Source organism: Pocillopora damicornis, chromosome 14 (assembly GCF_964200805.1).
Source record: "Pocillopora damicornis chromosome 14, jaPocDami1.2, whole genome shotgun sequence".
NCBI classification, from domain to species: domain Eukaryota; kingdom Metazoa; phylum Cnidaria; class Anthozoa; order Scleractinia; family Pocilloporidae; genus Pocillopora; species Pocillopora damicornis.
Genome location: NC_142683.1, coordinates 7,180,696 through 7,197,500, shown reverse-complemented (window position 1 = coordinate 7,197,500; position 16,805 = coordinate 7,180,696). Strand labels below are relative to the sequence as shown.

The 16,805-nt window shown below is 37.6% G+C and overlaps 1 protein-coding gene across 1 annotated transcript; it reads left to right on the top strand.

Moving 5' to 3' along the window:
* Positions 1–8,149: 8,149 nt before the first annotated feature.
* LOC149034227 (protein N-lysine methyltransferase METTL21A-like) lies at positions 8,150–11,672 on the top strand. Its single transcript, XM_089194505.1, has 2 exons — positions 8,150–8,880; positions 11,562–11,672. Exons 1-2 carry the CDS (start codon positions 8,239–8,241, stop codon positions 11,634–11,636), a joined length of 717 nt encoding a protein of 238 aa, XP_089050631.1. The 5' UTR covers positions 8,150–8,238; the 3' UTR covers positions 11,637–11,672.
* The last annotated feature ends 5,133 nt before the right edge of the window (positions 11,673–16,805 follow it).

Below are 16,805 nucleotides of genomic sequence, written 5' to 3'. Positions count from 1 at the left end.
TTGCATCATCCTATTTACTGCTAATTCTAAACTGCCCAGCCCATATCTTAATAATAATCGCATTTCGTTACAACGAGTTCGCGTTTCTAGAAATTAAATCAGAAAGTAGGTTTTCTTTGATCTGCTTCCTAAATTAAAAATATTTTATTACTCAAAGGTTTTGCATGTGTTGGGAGAATGTTCCATATTAGCTACCTCTGAATGAAGGTCCTGTATTCTATAGAGTGTTTGTTATAATTGTCCGTAAATAAGCGATATGAACTTTATTTGATGATTTTGCATTTTGATTGTGGAAATCGTTGTAAAAGGCGCATTATTTGTCGATGTTTTTGAAAAAGTATTTTAGGGAACCGAAATATAAACAATGATGTTATTTCCTTTATATATCTCATTCAATGGAAGAAGTCGTAGTTTCTTTTCAAAAACGGGGGGTGGGAGGGGGGGGGAAATAGTGAGATTTCTATATGCTGTTAATGTTGTCATTCTTTTAATTTTTTTTGTAGCACATAACGATACTAGTGTTGTTTGGATTTCTAAAACAGTCCGCATTGATGAAAATTACTTTTTGAAGTTAGAAACGTTCCTTATTCGTTTTGATGAAGGTAAAGGGACTTGTATGAGATCTTCCGAAAGAGGTCAACTTTTTCCCGGAAATAAAAAGAAAAAACAATAGTCAAAAAAGTCGGGAATTTATCAACATTATTTTTGTTTCTTGTCACGCCATTAAACTGAAAAACAAAACGGACTCAATCGGCTTAAAGCCAAGAATCATCGAGAAAATTTATACCAATCTGGCAAAGTCTTTCTTTCAGAGTCAAATATTTTCCACTGAATAGGCGATCGCCCAAATTTCGGACAAAAATTGATGGGATGTAGTTTGGGGGGCCAATTTGTTCGCCGTAGAAATGATAAGTTACCCGTTGCGTTCTGGCAAAGAATTATTTGACGACTCGGAGACAAACAATCTCTCGATGCTAACATATTTATACATTCATGATATCTTCCTCAGCCAGCCATATTAATATTTAGAAATATCATTGGAGGTCATGTTTACGACTAGCGAAAAGTTTCACTTTTCACAGGTTTTTTCCTTTCAGGGTAAAAAGGCAATACTCTTGTACACCGTAATATTTTTAATTTTGGATTTTATAGGGTCAAGCGAAAACTAAGAGGGAATCATCCGTTGAGTGAAAGAGACATATTTGATTTTTAAATCGTGTCCAGCTCTGTTGTATTCGTATTAATGGCTTGTACGTCACGGATTAGTTTCATGATAAAAAAAAACCTAATGCTTAAAATATTACATTATACTCAATAAGTTCCTGTTTTCACTGTTTTAGTTAAACATCTTTGATCACAGTTCTCATTTTTCCTTCAAGTTATCAAAAATTGGTAACAACAGCTTCACCTGCTTAGACTACTCGGGAGGGTAACCAAAAGGATCTTCGGTTGCTTGTAACCAGCTCCCCCATCAGTAATGATAATGAAACATCACGGTTTGCTCCTAAATCTTTGTTGGATGCTGCTATAAAGCTCCTCCCTGCCCCCTTCCCCATTAAGAATATGCCCACCCCAATAACTATTGGAAAGTGAAACTTCCGGAAAATTCCGAGTAATTGGGAGTTCCTGAGGAAAAATCACCCATTCTTTGAAGAAAGTTTCGATGAGTTTCAGGAAAAGAATCTGTGGGAAAAAACTTGACCTATTCAGGAAGAGGCTTTTCAAGTTAAATTCGTTCACCAAGTTTTCGAGCATAATTATTAACCTCGGCTCTCATATGGGATTTTAAACTTTTGACTGACTCGGCTAATCGCTCGGTGCACTACTTTTCAACCTTAAATCGTTTGCTCGAATGAAGAGAATGCGTAAACTCAAATAGATGACCGATGATGTTCATTCTTAAGAAAATTCTGCTTTGCAAGAGTAGTCCAGGTTCATTATTCCCCTTTCCCTCCCATCCCTAAAAGACATATTATTTGTTGATCCTCACTTATATGAAACGAGAGCCCCTCGAAAATGATATCACGTGATTGTTACAATATTTCCGTCTTATTTAGATGAACACCCTTAAGAAATAAACGCAAATAGCAATGTGTTGTTCTTTAAGGCTACAACACTGATCAACCCAGCCGTTATTCTTATTTACTGAGTTTGTCTTCGATGACGCAAATCGCACTTCCTGAAAAATCAACAGCTCATGAAGAGATAGTCATCGAGCACAAATAGCTTACCGTTTCAAGACAGAAGCTCCAATTCAGCACTGTAACAAGTCTTGATTGTAATTTTGGGTTAAGAATCCAACGGTTCTTGCAAAACAATTTATACTGAGACAGGATGTCACCTGTAACCAAAGTGAATTGTTTCATTTTTGCATGCTCACATCCATCATCGGTAAAAAAAGTTAGACGTAAAAAACCGAAATATATTTTCATCAGATGGCGCTTCAAAAGTAGGATAACAAACATCCATCTCTCCTTATCTTTCTTTCAGTGGAAAGAACAAAATGAATATCATTTAAGCTATTGTAATGGACATTATGAATTCATATTTTTCACATAACGGTTGGAATTCTGCGCGAGGTTAGTGTGTAAATAGATAGCCTTTCCGCGAACTCAGAGGATGTCGGAATTCAATCTTCAGAGAAAGTAGCTTGAAAGAAATCATCATGTCCAATGCCGGTTAAAATACCAGTTAATTCGTCGAATTTAGTCAATGTTTGGTTGGTCAAGGTGGGGTTAAAAACGTCAAAACCGACTTTGCCGTTTACGAATTTCTCTCAATTTCTATCGCACATATCAGTATTCTCTTCTGCCAAGTCATTTATCACATCGTTCATAACTGAACGAGGTAAAACCGATGCTCTAAGGCGAAACGATATCCTTAGTCTGTGTCAAGGCAAATTAGTGGCAGTTGTTTTCACAGACAGTACTTACCACAACCCGTAGCCTTCAGTGCCCTGCTTTGAAAATATTTTTAAACATCTCTTTTCGTCCTTTGAGTTTTTTCCAACACACGTCATACGTCAGTCACATCAGGCAGCCAATAAAAATGTGGTTGTCTATCTCTTACGTTGAATCTGTTCGACTGTATGGTCCGCTGAACATGAAGGCCAAACGTAAGCACCTGTAGATAAGGTCTTTTAACTATTATCAATTACCTATTGATTTTGTCCGCTTTTCGTTGGCCGATTTACTTAAGATTTCTATTAGACCAAGCGCAGGACAATCTTATCTGTGGAACGTTAATCTAATGTTTGAACCGAGCGCCTTTTCACTGACAATTCACTTGGCGTGGAAACTGTGAGATATTTGTGTTTTTAACCCTCTGAACCCTGGGAGTGACCAGTATTTAATTTCTCCTTACAGTAATACTGCTGAGTTATTCATAAAGATAACGAGAATAAGGCAAATGATCACCAACTTAAGAAGCTTTGATTGTTAAACAAATTCTCCTTGTCAGTACCGGAGGAATTGTACAGAGAAAAGCATGGAGAATGTAGATACTTATGTTAGGGTGTAGAGAGGTTTAGGTTTCAGATGATGCAGAATGATCAACTTCCTTCTGGCATTAATGAAAAATCAGAAAGCACGTCTCGCACACCAAGTCTATTCAATGAGTGACCATTTGTTTTGGCAAAAACAGGCTCTTTCTGTTTGGAAAGACCCCGTTTGGATAGGGTCCCGAGACTGAAGAAGTTGTTCTAACTAACAATTTACGATATGGAAGAGCTGTTGTGTCATAGCTCTGTATTTTAGACCTTTGAACGGTTGTTTTTATGGAGAAACTTTACCTGATAAAGAAGCTTCTAATTTCTCAGTCGATGCCAAAAGCGATGGCGTTGCTGATCCCAAAGATTTGTCCGGCGAAGAATTACGAGTGGTCGAGTAGATTGAGGTTCGATTCCGTGACGCCATAACACCCCACTGTCAGCGTCCACCACTACAAAGTAAACGCCAAAACTTTCCGAAAAAATTCCCCTTATGGCACCACTCTAATGATCTAAATCAGCAATTTCTACCAGTTTTACCATCTAGCAAACCACAGGAACGATATTAGCCATGTTTCACAGTGTTTAGTGATTCCACAATTCGTGTTACTGAGAATTGTTCTCAACATTCCAAGGGTTACAGTTGGTCGATCGGCTAGCAGGGGCTCCCCTTAGCACGAAAAAGAGTAATGTTTGTGTGTTTCACAATGGTTGATGTTATCATTCCCCGTTAGTACATAAATGGAATTTAAATTGCTTCAAAAGCGGGCAGACTAAATTGAACGGAAACTTAAGTGGCGAAACTGAAATTTCGTACGTGTAAAAATAACACAAATTTGGCCGGGGCAACAACTCACATGAGAAATAGTGTAAGAGGTAAAAAAATTATAGTTCGGTTGCATTTTGAAATTAATTTGCTTTAAATATCTTTCTGTGAACACAACTGTAGGATAATTCTCAAGATGTGGCTTACAAATTTCTTTATGAATTGGATATTCAAACGTGAGCACTGTTTACTTAGGAACAATAATGTTAGCTACAAAAGAAATGTTTCCTCGCTCATCTCCGGTATTTTAAAGTTATCTGATTGGAAGACTCTACGTTTATCCATTCCTGCACAAAATGGGGAGGGTGTTTTTGTTATTTTCTCTTTGCCAGCATTAATTTCAAAACACATGCAGTAAACCCAACGGACTTACTAAGTCACTCAGTCGTATTATGGAACTCACGCCAGCGGAGCTCGAAAGCGGGGGCCAATATTGGTACTGGCGTTTTCTCACGTAACCCATATGTTTGTACACGTATTTTCGAAAAACAGGAATGCCTTAGGTCTTTAAGCATTCAAAGTGTCTTTGTAAATTAGGAGTGGAGAAACAACGAGGGTCTCAATTGGGTGATGGCTCTTACGGCTAACGGTTAAAGCTTTGGGCATTTTTCGGTTAGCGGTTAGTTTTTTAGGCCAATTCTGAGACGACAAAAATACATACACAAAGAAGTAAATAGCATAGTGAAAATATTGCTGTATATGTATATGAGACAGTAATATATATATTATGTGTTTATGGAACATTAAAACATTTTGGCACTCTCAAAATGATAAATCGTAGATAGGAAAAGTTTTGAGAGTTAATTTTTTTTAATAACTAGCTGTTAAAATTTGTCAAGGTTTACGCGACACAGGTAACTTTTTGGCCGTTTTACGGTTAGCTGTTAACCTGAGACCATCTCAAACTGATGACAGGACAGAGTCCTCGAGTCAAGGTCTCTCTCCTACCCTTTCTGTATTTGTTTGAAATATGAAATGAAATCACGAGAAAATTCTATTCAGACCTGTTCAATGCCTAACATTTCATTAAAAAGGGAAAGGTTCGTTTCGTTTCGACGACTTTGTACACGATCTTCTGATAGTAGAATATGCTGATGGCATCTTTCCTCTCGGGAATGGATCGTTTCGCTTGTGCGGAAGCACTGTAAACTTCTTGCTGTTACTCTAGGGTTACTTTTTAGAATCTCCTACCGTATTGTACACGATAATATTGATGAAAGTGAAGTCATGATAACACATACAGCATCATTGTAAAAACTTGGAACTTCAATTGACGTCATAGGAAAGAGCTGACTGATCTTCCTTCAAAGATGAACAATAAGTGATCTTGCCGCAATTTAAGGTCAGAGTTTGTAAAAAATATCAGTCTAATAATAATAATAGTCTGGCAGGCGAAAATTCTTGGACATAACCTCTTAAAAATGAATATGGGTTATATGCTGATGCATACGAAGGATATTGAAAGAAAAATTTCTCGGCTTTGCTTTTTTCTGTGTCACTGTTGTATTAGTTTCGTTTTATTTTTGTTTTCATACTCCAGTTACATATTATAGCTTTTGGATTTAGCTCTTTCATTTCTGCGAACAACACTTTCACTTATCACCATGACTTTTTACGACTTATCTTTGAGCAGCAGTAGTAGCGCTGCATCTTTGAACCTTTTTTTGCATGTTTTACTCCGGGAAAGTTAACAATTGATTTTTCTATTTACAGTTACACGGTTGATACCAACCACAGTTATTAATTCACAGTCTAAATTCAGCCACACTGTAGACTGTAATATCAATATAGATCATGTAGTTTTAAAATGTGTTCAAATATGATCAATAAGCGATCGATTTTTGATTTAAATTTTTCTAAGGAGAGATATAAATATTAGACATCGACTTAGAATATCAACGTGGACGTATCTTCGTTAGAAACGAAACACGGAAACAATCGACTAAAAAATCTTTTGTTCAAAACTCTAACGAAATTGCGTTCAACGCCACTCACAAACACCCTGCCGTCGATTTTCTTGACTTCTTGGTTCTTGATGAATTTCTAGTCGACCAAATCGACGGCCTGCGCTGGCAGGCAGTTTGCTGTGTGGCCCTGGTTTTACCGGGGGTAGATACATTGGTGACACCGCAGTGGGTGGCTGGATCGGCGGGAGAGTGCAGCCAGTACACCCCACTCCTGTCGTGGCCTGCCGTCGTTGTTGTTCTTGCAAGTTCCTGTATAAATTTATGTTAGCCCTACCACCTGAATGTACCACCATGCCTTTGTCCTGTTTAGCGTTGGAGGTATTTGTGTACCACAAGGCCATTTGAACGCTTTTATCGCTCGTACTCTCTGGACTGTGAAAAGAGGGGTATTTATCTCTGCCATCTTTTCCACCATTAACCGCCGCTATTTTAACTTTGCGAGCCCTTACTCTTTACTTAGTGCATGCCTCTTCTAAAAACGAAGGAACGTCTTCGCGCACTGCGGAGAAAATCCTTGATTTGTGCACAGACATATGACCTGATGAGCTAGATTCTGATGGTTCATAACTACTCGAGCTTGCAGCGGCAGAAACTAAGAGTCTCTTCCTTAATCGTGCTTGCTCTTTTGACGTTGCTGTTCTTGTTTGATTCTCCTCAACGTCTAAATGTTCTTTGGAGCCAAACGTCAAAGTATGTTTGTTTTGATAATATTCACACAGTTCCAGCATTGATGGGGGAGTTCTTCTCGCTCGCATCTTAATGTTGCCTATCTCATCTGACATATGCGTTCATTTCAAATATTGTTACCTTTAACTTTCTCTTTTTGCCTTTTAGTCTTTTGACGCTGCTTTCTTCTGATCATTTTAATTGACGTCATAGTAAGCAAATGATTTATCATCCGCCTGAGATGAAGAATAAGTGATCTTGCCGCAAGGTCAGAGTTTGTAAAAAATAACGAGTTCAAGAAATGAAAATGCTGCATTTTCACCAGTGCGGTACAGATTCACTCCTTACTTACAGTCCCGTCCAAATCTTCGATAGATCTCTCTATGATCGTTTTGGTCATAATATGATCACTTATCGTTATGCTGTTGTTGTCGTTGAAGTTGTTGTCTTTTTTTGGGGGTTGTTATGTAATAGATGATAAACCAGCTAACTTTCAGTGGGTCGTTATGTAATAGTTGATAAATCAATTACTGCTGACCGCTAATAAATCTTGTAATTGGCTCCTTCTCACCTGATTAATGAGAGTAAAGATGAATTCTGACGTCACTTTGGTCAGTGTGGATAAGAACGCTTGACTTAGATAGCGCTTAGGACTTGTTCAAAACCACAGGAGTTCGGTCAAAGAAAGTTTTAATAAAATGTTGAATCAAACAAGATGTTTGCCACATTGCTAGAGTTTGTAAAAAAAATAACAAGTTTTAAGGAGGCCCCATAGGGTTTTTGCTCAATGTTGGCGCGCGCGGAGCCAGGCGTGTAGTGAAATCTTTGTAACTGGCTCGAAAGCTTGCGGTTTCTGATCGTGAAGTGAAGCTGAGATTTTTGATAAAAAGCAGCCCAGTGGGAGGAATTAAATTTCTCTAACGAATCAAAATAAGAAAACGTCTCGCCAACAAGAAACGAGACTCACTAGGTCTCACCACAACGACCTAGATGATTACTCCGTGAAACGGCCCTGATTAAAATTGAACTAATTGCTGGTTTGATGGCTTAGTGTGACGGGGGTGTTCTGGCACCGTTGCTTTGCACTGTTCCAAAAGTACTGTTTTTTTTTGGCAAATACCTCTGCTGCAAATTAAAAGTTGTTTTGACTACTTCTCGTATCGTCGAAACAGACTGAGGGAGACTGGTTAACTTGGAGGCTTGGGTACAAAGTCGCGCCTGGCATGTTTTGCAGTAGGGATGCAGTACTGGTCCTCCTTGGTCATCCAAAATCTTAGTCATTCCCATTAATCATGTGGCTTCGACAAGAGTACAAGCCTGAAAAACAACGGTTCGAAAATCCATTTGAACTTGAAGTTGACAGGGGTTCTGACGCTGATCGATCTGGAGAAGGGGACAACGAACTCTACAATTGCATGTCTCTCATAAAACTTCGACAGAGCTATACAGCTCTTGGAACAACTGTTTGGGATGGAAGTATTGCACTCGCTAAGATGTTCGATAATCGAGATCTATTTCCTTTACACTATTTGCAGGAATGCCGAGTTTTAGAGCTTGGAGCTGGCTGCGGTTTAGTGGGAATTTATTTGTGTTTGTTAGGTGCGAAAATGACCGTTCTAACTGATCAGAAATGTTGTGTAAAAACTCTTGAAGACAACGTGGCAGCAAATGTGATTGGAGTTGGTCAGAGTAGAATCAAGGTTGTTGAATATTTTTGGGGGAAGAGCACAGAAGATTTGACAAAAGATGGTCTGTTTCGTCTCATTCTCGCTGCAGAATGTCTTTATTCAGCGGACGACTCTGTGCTACTCGCTCGGTGCATCACAAAATTAGCAAAACCTGATTCACGTATTTACGTATCAATGGGAAGGAATCGTGGAGGCGAGGAAGCGTTTGTGAAAACGATGGCAGATCAAGGTTATGACTTCAACGAGGTATGGAAGTTAGAAACACTGCCCAACTGGTTATACAGTCGAACCCCAATCTAAAAATTTGATGAGCCAAAATGTATCAGTTGATTTAAACCACGCAAGAAATAAAGTACATTCTCCAATGAATGCACTTCAGTGTTAACATTTGCCAAAAGTATTTATAAAAATGTTTTGCTACCTAAAGTGCTATCTGTCATTGTCATCAAATTGTTTCAGTAATTCAGCTTTGTGTGATGGGAAAACATTGTCAAAGATCTCAAGAGGGACTATTTCTTTGAGACCAGAGAATCAGGTCCAGATAATCAAATAATCTGGATAACCAAGGTTTGATTGTATTGATTTACTCAAACACCTCTCTCATGACATAGCCTCAAAATCTTATCATTCAACCCTCTCACTCCCAAGATCTCCTTACTGTCTGCCATAGAATTCTTATGAATTTAGTTTAGAGAATTTGGTTTTGGATCAACTAATAATCTTTATCTCTACTCTGATCACATGCCTCCTTAATTTTGTATTGATATTGTGAGGAGAAATCCTACCTTGGTCTCTCATGCAATCAGAAATATTGTACCAATTATGACACTGACAGCATTTTTAGATTCCAAAGTTTTGGAGTTAAGATAAGAAGCTTCAGATGTTCTTAAAACTTAACCAGGGAATGCAGTGCTTGTTTGAATCTAACTTAGCAACCTAATTTCTTACCTCAGCGTAATCAAATCTCTCTCTCCTTTTTCCCTAACACTTTAAACCCTTAGCATCCTAACATTAGCATGCACATTCTCTAAGTATGTTGTTCTGTGTACTGTACATTTTCCAAGAGCTGCTATGGAGAATTTGTGTAATAATCAAGAATTTCTTCAGTTGGTGATCATTTCCTTTATTCTTGTGACCTTAATGTGTGGTTCAAGGGTGATATCGCAAGGAGAAATTAGATGCTTGTCACTTTAGGGGTCAAAGTATTAAAAATTAGGAGCTACACTTAAAGAAATTGTTCACTTAAAAAAAATTAGTTTTCACAATAACCAAAACCAAATTTTTTATAGCAAGCTTGCATGCTTTACACAGCTAAACTCACAAAGGAGTTTTCAAAATGATGACATTCGCAATTGAATGTTTAGCACATTTGAAGACCATTTTTGAACTATTAAATGTTATTCTTTGGAGACAGAAAAAGGTGACAAGTAGTAACATAACCCTTTACACCCTTACATTGGTATTCACACATTTTTCTGTCTACCTTTTCTAAGGCACTGATGAGGAGAATTTGTTATAAAATCAGGAGCCTCTCAAAATAAGTGATCATTTCTTTTATTCTCGTGAACTAAATAATTAATTCAATGGGTGATACTGTGAGGAGAAGTTGGAGGCCAGTCACTTATGGGGGTTAAAAAGTTAATATGCTTTTTACCTAAATGAAGAAAAGGTTGATGATGATGATGATGCCATGGATCAGTAAGGCTCAATGTTTACTGCCAAATAGTTTTTCTGTTTTGTATTTCCTTTTGTGATTTTGTTTTGTTATAAACATGTTTTCTAATGCTGATCAATCTGGAGAGGAGGACAACAAATGGTTTTTTTGGAGTTTCTTTGATAGAGACATTTCCCATTTCCTGTGGTCAAAACAATAGAATCTTATTTACATGTATTTACACACACTGTAAATGGTACAATCAAAGTTATTATCCTTTGTACTGCTCAGTGGTTTTTTGTACCATTCAGTATAGTTTATCGCACATGTTCAGGAAAACTTTCAGTTCAGGCTGGCTATTCATCATGTTAGTTTCTAAGGTACAATGTCAGCACTGTAAAATCCCAAACCTGGATACAGAAGTCTCTTAACCTTTTTCCATAATTTTCATGAGATCTAGAGTTTTTTTCTCAAAGTTTACCATAGTTTTTCAGTCTGTTTGAATATATTTTTTTTGTATCTACTTCTTAGTATTTGAAACAGCTTTAAACGGTTTTATATATTGCTTCTATCATTTACTCTGTCTGTTTTCATGGCTTTGCTTTAATGCATCATTTTATCTCCAAGCCTTGTTAACATCTCATTGCTTTGCATCAGTAAACTTTGTTTACATCTTCAAGAACATCATTATTGTGGCTACTGTTTCTTAAAGCGTGTGAAAGAATTTTGTTTTAACATGGGATTAACCAATCATCCTGTGAGTGATGTCCCGCATTCACACCCAGCTTGTTTTAAACAAGTAAATACTAGTTTAAAACTTGCCAAAAATCATGATACTATTAATAAAATACTACTGATGGAAAAAATTAAAAAAGAAAAAAGTTGTATCAGGTATTTGGGACATACTTCCCCTTAAATCTCCTTGAATAAAAATTAAAATCCTCAAGAAAAATATCAGAATTATGGGAATAAGAACAATGTCAATAGAATTGGAAAATAATTGTGTGAAGATTGACCATCAAGTAATCGTGAATCCTTGTCAGAATCTCACTGTCATTTGCCTCCCTTTTCAATCACATTCACATGATTGCCATGTTGTACAAACCATGTCTTTTAAGATGCATCATCCTGGCTTGTCAAATCAAATGTTATTGAGAGGTAGGCTATTCACAATGCACCAAAACTGGAATAATGTTGGAAAGTAGAACTGGAAAATAATCCAGGTAATGTCAGTGCAAAGTTAATTAATGCCAGCCTTACTTTTCTTTTGCAGGTCCCTAAAAATGAACTTCACCCAAAATACCAGGATGATGTAATAAAAATTTTGGAGTTCAAACTGAAAGTTTGACTTGCTAACTAATAAAAGTAACTGAAAAAAGTTAAAGTTGTGTTACCGTTAATACAGAATCCCTGAAGGTTACAAGTCCTGAAATGGTCCAAATTCAGTGATTCAGTTTCATAAATTTATCCAAATTTGCTGAAGAACATTCTGTTCATGTAATGAGTTGTGGTTAAATTTTTTGTTACTATTTGACATGTTGCTAATATTAATTTCTAGCAATAGGGAAGACTCAGAAAGACTGTTCTTCTAAATAATAATTTGCTACCTTCAAAATGTAATCAAAGATTTCACAAAAATCCAAATGATGGAAATTCCCATAATATCATTAGTCCTCTTTACGAGGAACAACAAAAGCAGATTTTTTCAAACCAAAGGTGTTTGTATGGAGTCCTCAAGAGCAGTTTGTTGACTGTGTCATCAAATGCCCCGCCCTTGATGTCCCTCTTGTACCGTGGCAATTCAATACTGGTGAATTTGGAAATAAGGACCGAATACCAAGGCTAATATTTGATTCGCCGTCCCCATAAGATCGTTTCATCTTGCAATGATTTCTTAAAAAGTTAACCGCATCATACAGGCAATCTTCTTAATAACTATGTTTAATCGCAGTGGGTGCACAAATGCAGTTTTAGATTTTATTAATTCAAATCTGATCAGAGGAGTGAACTTCATGAAGGTCAGTTGAGAGATAGCAGAAATCTGCAGGCGTGGCCAAATATACAACGCTGCACGAAACGAAAACAGAGCTACTGGAGAACCGTTCAGTGAGATAGTTTCACGACAACATATTATACTCCTTTCTGAGCAGTGACCAAATAAGTTGCATCTTTTTGAGGGATTCCTCAAATAAACAGTATGTGTATCAAAGTGAAATGAATAAGGTGACAGGTCTGGCGATCTCATGTGATCACACTTTCAAAGTCATTAAAAATATTGGAGTAGTAAGGCCTAGCTAAGATGAGAAATTCATAACGCAGTTTAAAAACTTGTACATTATGAGTGAAGAAGGAAAAATCATCAATTGGCGACTCACTAAGGCAACTTCTTTCAAATAAATACAAGAAGTGCTAGAGGGGAATAAAGCAAGACTTGGAAAACAGAACAAAAAGCTGAAACTTATTTGTATTGACGACTGTTGCCAGGTTCGCAAGAAGTATCAATCAATATTTAAAAATACTCCTGGAAACTTGATCCTTACCATGCTTGTCAAAGAGTATGCAAAACGTTTCTACATGATAACCACCTTCTCAAAAGAGCATTTGAAGAGGAATTTGACAGGACCATGATCAAGGAGATGTTCGTTTGCAGGAAAAACCCTGCAAAGTAAAAATTCTCCAAAACTTGAACATTTTCCTGAAGAGGTTGGACTGTGTAGTCGTCTCTCCTCTTACCAAGGAAACTCTGGAAGAAATAAAAAGACTTAAAAAACACATCCTTAACAATTGTCTATCGGGAATACCTCCAGGGTTCGGAACAGAGCGGAATGAACAGCTGCTAAACAGATCCTTGTTGTCAGGAGCAACAAGAATCAACGTGGAATTAGTTGTAGCGATTCTCGCTGTGCTTTTCTATCACCACAATAGTCGGACTTTACTAACAAAGCATAAATGCAATCCAAGAGTAGGATGCGCTCTGCCGATCGAGGTACATAATGCGAAAATAGAAGAGAAAGATGAGTCTTCAAGTTTCTTACCTCCTTTTAAAGGAAGCACTGGAGTATCACACTTTACAAGAGGACGGCCTCATTTCGGATGTAAACTCCAGCAATTATCAGCAAGATACCACCGTTGTTGCAGGGGAAATTGAGGATGTGCACACGGAATTTGTATCTAGGGTAATACTGGACGCTTCATCCGATATGTATGAGGTCATCACAAACTTAGAGGCCAAGAAACAAAGCAGGGCATTTGAAGCTTCAGACATACAGGAAATGATCAATATGCCAGATTTCATTAGTTTTCAAAACCTGTTTGATGCACATGAAGATGACATAAGTATCGACAGGAATCGAAGCATATTGTAGAGAAATTTTGGCCTGGAAATAGAAGAAGTAGTCGCCGACGGAGACTGTGCCTTTAGAAACCTAGTGAAGCAAATTTATAAACTTATTGCAGGAGATACACTATTCAAAGAACATTTGGAGAGCATCAGTTTATTGAAGACTGAAGAGAAAGACACTTATCACTTGGGGCAACTTTTTGTTGACGAGGTCTTAAATGGAGAAGAAGAACTTGAACTACCTAAAGAAGATGATGTTGAAACCCTTCAGGAAAAAGCGGAGGAATTTCAATCACCAGGAGTTTACGACAAGATGCGTGGGGATTTGGTCATGAAGACATCCGCACAAATACTACAATTGCCAACAATGGTAATAACACCAAGTGAAGCAGTTTTATATCTTCCGTTTGTTCCGGATAGATTAACGAACAAAGAACCAGCTTTTGTTTTTATGCTTACCAGATGGACGAAGCTCAATAAAGCGATGAAATTGCAGATATTCGGCCATAATCTTAAAAGAACTGTATTTACACCTTTGAACAAGCTCCTATTTTTTTTCTTTTTCTGAGGGATATTTGTGAAGCAGATGAATTATCAAACTCTTCCAAATTACTGTCACACTGAACGTGCCCTATGATTCAGTGTGGTCGTACTGAGATCTTGTGTACGAGAAAATTTATAGCTTCGGTTTTTTGCCCTGATCAACTGTATTGCTTGAAGCTGAGTAAACACTCATCTTATTGTTGCATTTTTCTAGATTTAAAAATGTATAAAACCATCGTTTGTTTAGCCTAATCAGAAAATTTGACATAAATCTTGCAAAATACGAAAGTCACGTAAGTAATTAAAATATAATCCACAGGTCGTCTGTAATAAAAACGTGTACGAAAGCGTTTGAAAATACGAGCACAAGTCCATATACAGATTGTACTGATTATCAGTCAATAGAATTGAAAACATCGAGTTTCCTTAACGAGATCACTTTACTTCACAGCAGAAAAGCAGATAGCGGGACTTACAGAAGAAAAGGCCCTGGCTAAGATGAGAAATTCATAACGCAGTTTAAAAACTTGTACATTATGAGTGAAGAAGGAAAAATCATCAATTGGCGACTCACTGAGGTTGTAGTCGTGGAAGAAATAATAAGAACAGAGAAAGATCGTGTGTTGAACGTTCTTTGCCAAGTTATGAGACAAGATCGTGTTCATGTGTCCGCTCAAAATGGAAGTGTCCTATAAAATGTAGATGCAGGGGCTGCGCAAACAAAAAAAAAAGTTAAAGAGACCTTTTGTAGACGCGGCGAAGGAAAAAAAACAGTGACGACATATCTTGTCGTGATAAAGTTGGACAACGCAAAACGAATGCCCTTGTTTAATACAAGGCAGTTCATGCCATAGAAAAAGCAGAAATCTTCGCTGTTCAGATTGTTCTGAAACTTTTCTTACGCTAAATAACGACTTACACATGTCGCACACACAAAAAAAAATGGGAAGGGAGGTTCATCGTACCTATTTTAGAGGAAAAGCTCCATCTAAATTAATGATTTGCAAAATCCAGTGACATTTACAGAGTGGCTATGGTCTTGTGACGCGATATCCTCTTCATTGCTTCCTGCGAGAAAATAAGTAGAATTAAAAAAGCATTAGAAGTAAATAACAGAGCCAAGTTCAATAACATAGAAAAATACTTTCTCAAAAAGAAAAAAGTCACCGAGGTACCCGCAAAATTTTTCTACTCTGTTGTCACCAAAAAGAGGGTTTAGTTGATGATTTCATAGTTAGAGGACAAGTTACTTTTGAAAAAGCATGCTTCCTTCATATAAAATTAGCTTAGGTAATCGCATAACTGCGAGCACAATAAGAATTTACATCAAGATTGAGATTAAGAAATTCTCTCATAACTTCACGACCCCATCGATCACTACGTAAGAACTTAATGGGTGATGGACATTTTTCCAATTTAGAGAAATTGAACTTTGACCAACTATTCTGTAATAAATGGCTACCTCATTGTAAAACGCATGGAGATGATAATAAACTACATGAAAAAGAAGAGTTATTCATGGCTTACAATCTTAGGAACTATTTCATGTGACTGCGGAATTCATCCCAAAACCGAGGCAAAAATTTCATGTGATTAACAGGTAAAACAAACTGTAGACAGCGTAGGTAGTTGTACTTACTGTAGATAGTGTAGATAGTTGTACCTACTGTAGACAGTGTAGATAGTTGTACCTATTGTAGACGGAGTAGACAGCTGTACTACTGTTGTCAGTGTAGATAGCTGTACCTACTGTTGACAGTGTAGATAGCTGTACCTGCTGTAGTCAGTGTAGGTAATTGTAACTGCTGTAGACGGTGAAGTTGTACCTATTGTAGACAGCGTAGATGGATGTACCTACTGTACATAATAGGACATTATATGTATTGGGGACATAATAATTCCCCACACATGACATACTTACCCGATTGATGACCTGTTGGCGAGCGTATTCGATGGTTTGCTTGCAGGAGTTGACATTACGTCCAACACGATGCAATGGGTTCTTCATATGTTGGCCAAAAATCCTGAGAAACAGAAGATTCTTCGACAGGAAGTGCTCTTAGTGGTTGGAAATTCTACCTTTGCAACGCCAGAAACGCTCCCTCGTATGCCATACCTGATGGCCTGGCTACGAGAGACTCTCTGACTATATCCTGTTTTCTCCGCTCTCCCGCGAAGATCGAAAGAAGACATAATATTAGGGGGGCTACCATATCCCTGAAGGCACTGATCAACTTGAGTTCCTTGTTCACTAAATGGGGCGAGATAAGAGTATTTTTGAAGATGCCGAAGCGTTTAAACCGCTGATGGCCAGAATCGTGCAACAGTTTGACATCTCTTACCCACCTGGGGCAAAGAATGTGGAGCCGTTCATAAGAGGGGTCATCGTTCCTAAAAGACCCGTTAGAGTGCAGTTTGTTGACAGAAAATGAGTCCGATTTTCATGATGCCACGTTCACCTTGCATTTTAACACTGTTTTGAGCTGAGAGTGGGACAAATTCTGAGACAACTCGTTAAACAATCCACACTTATTAGATCGAAGGTGTTCAATAAGTCACATTTAATAAATCAGTTTCAACCACTTCAGTGATCCCCTACATCTGATGAATAATTTTGTCTTGTGGCTGCCAAAC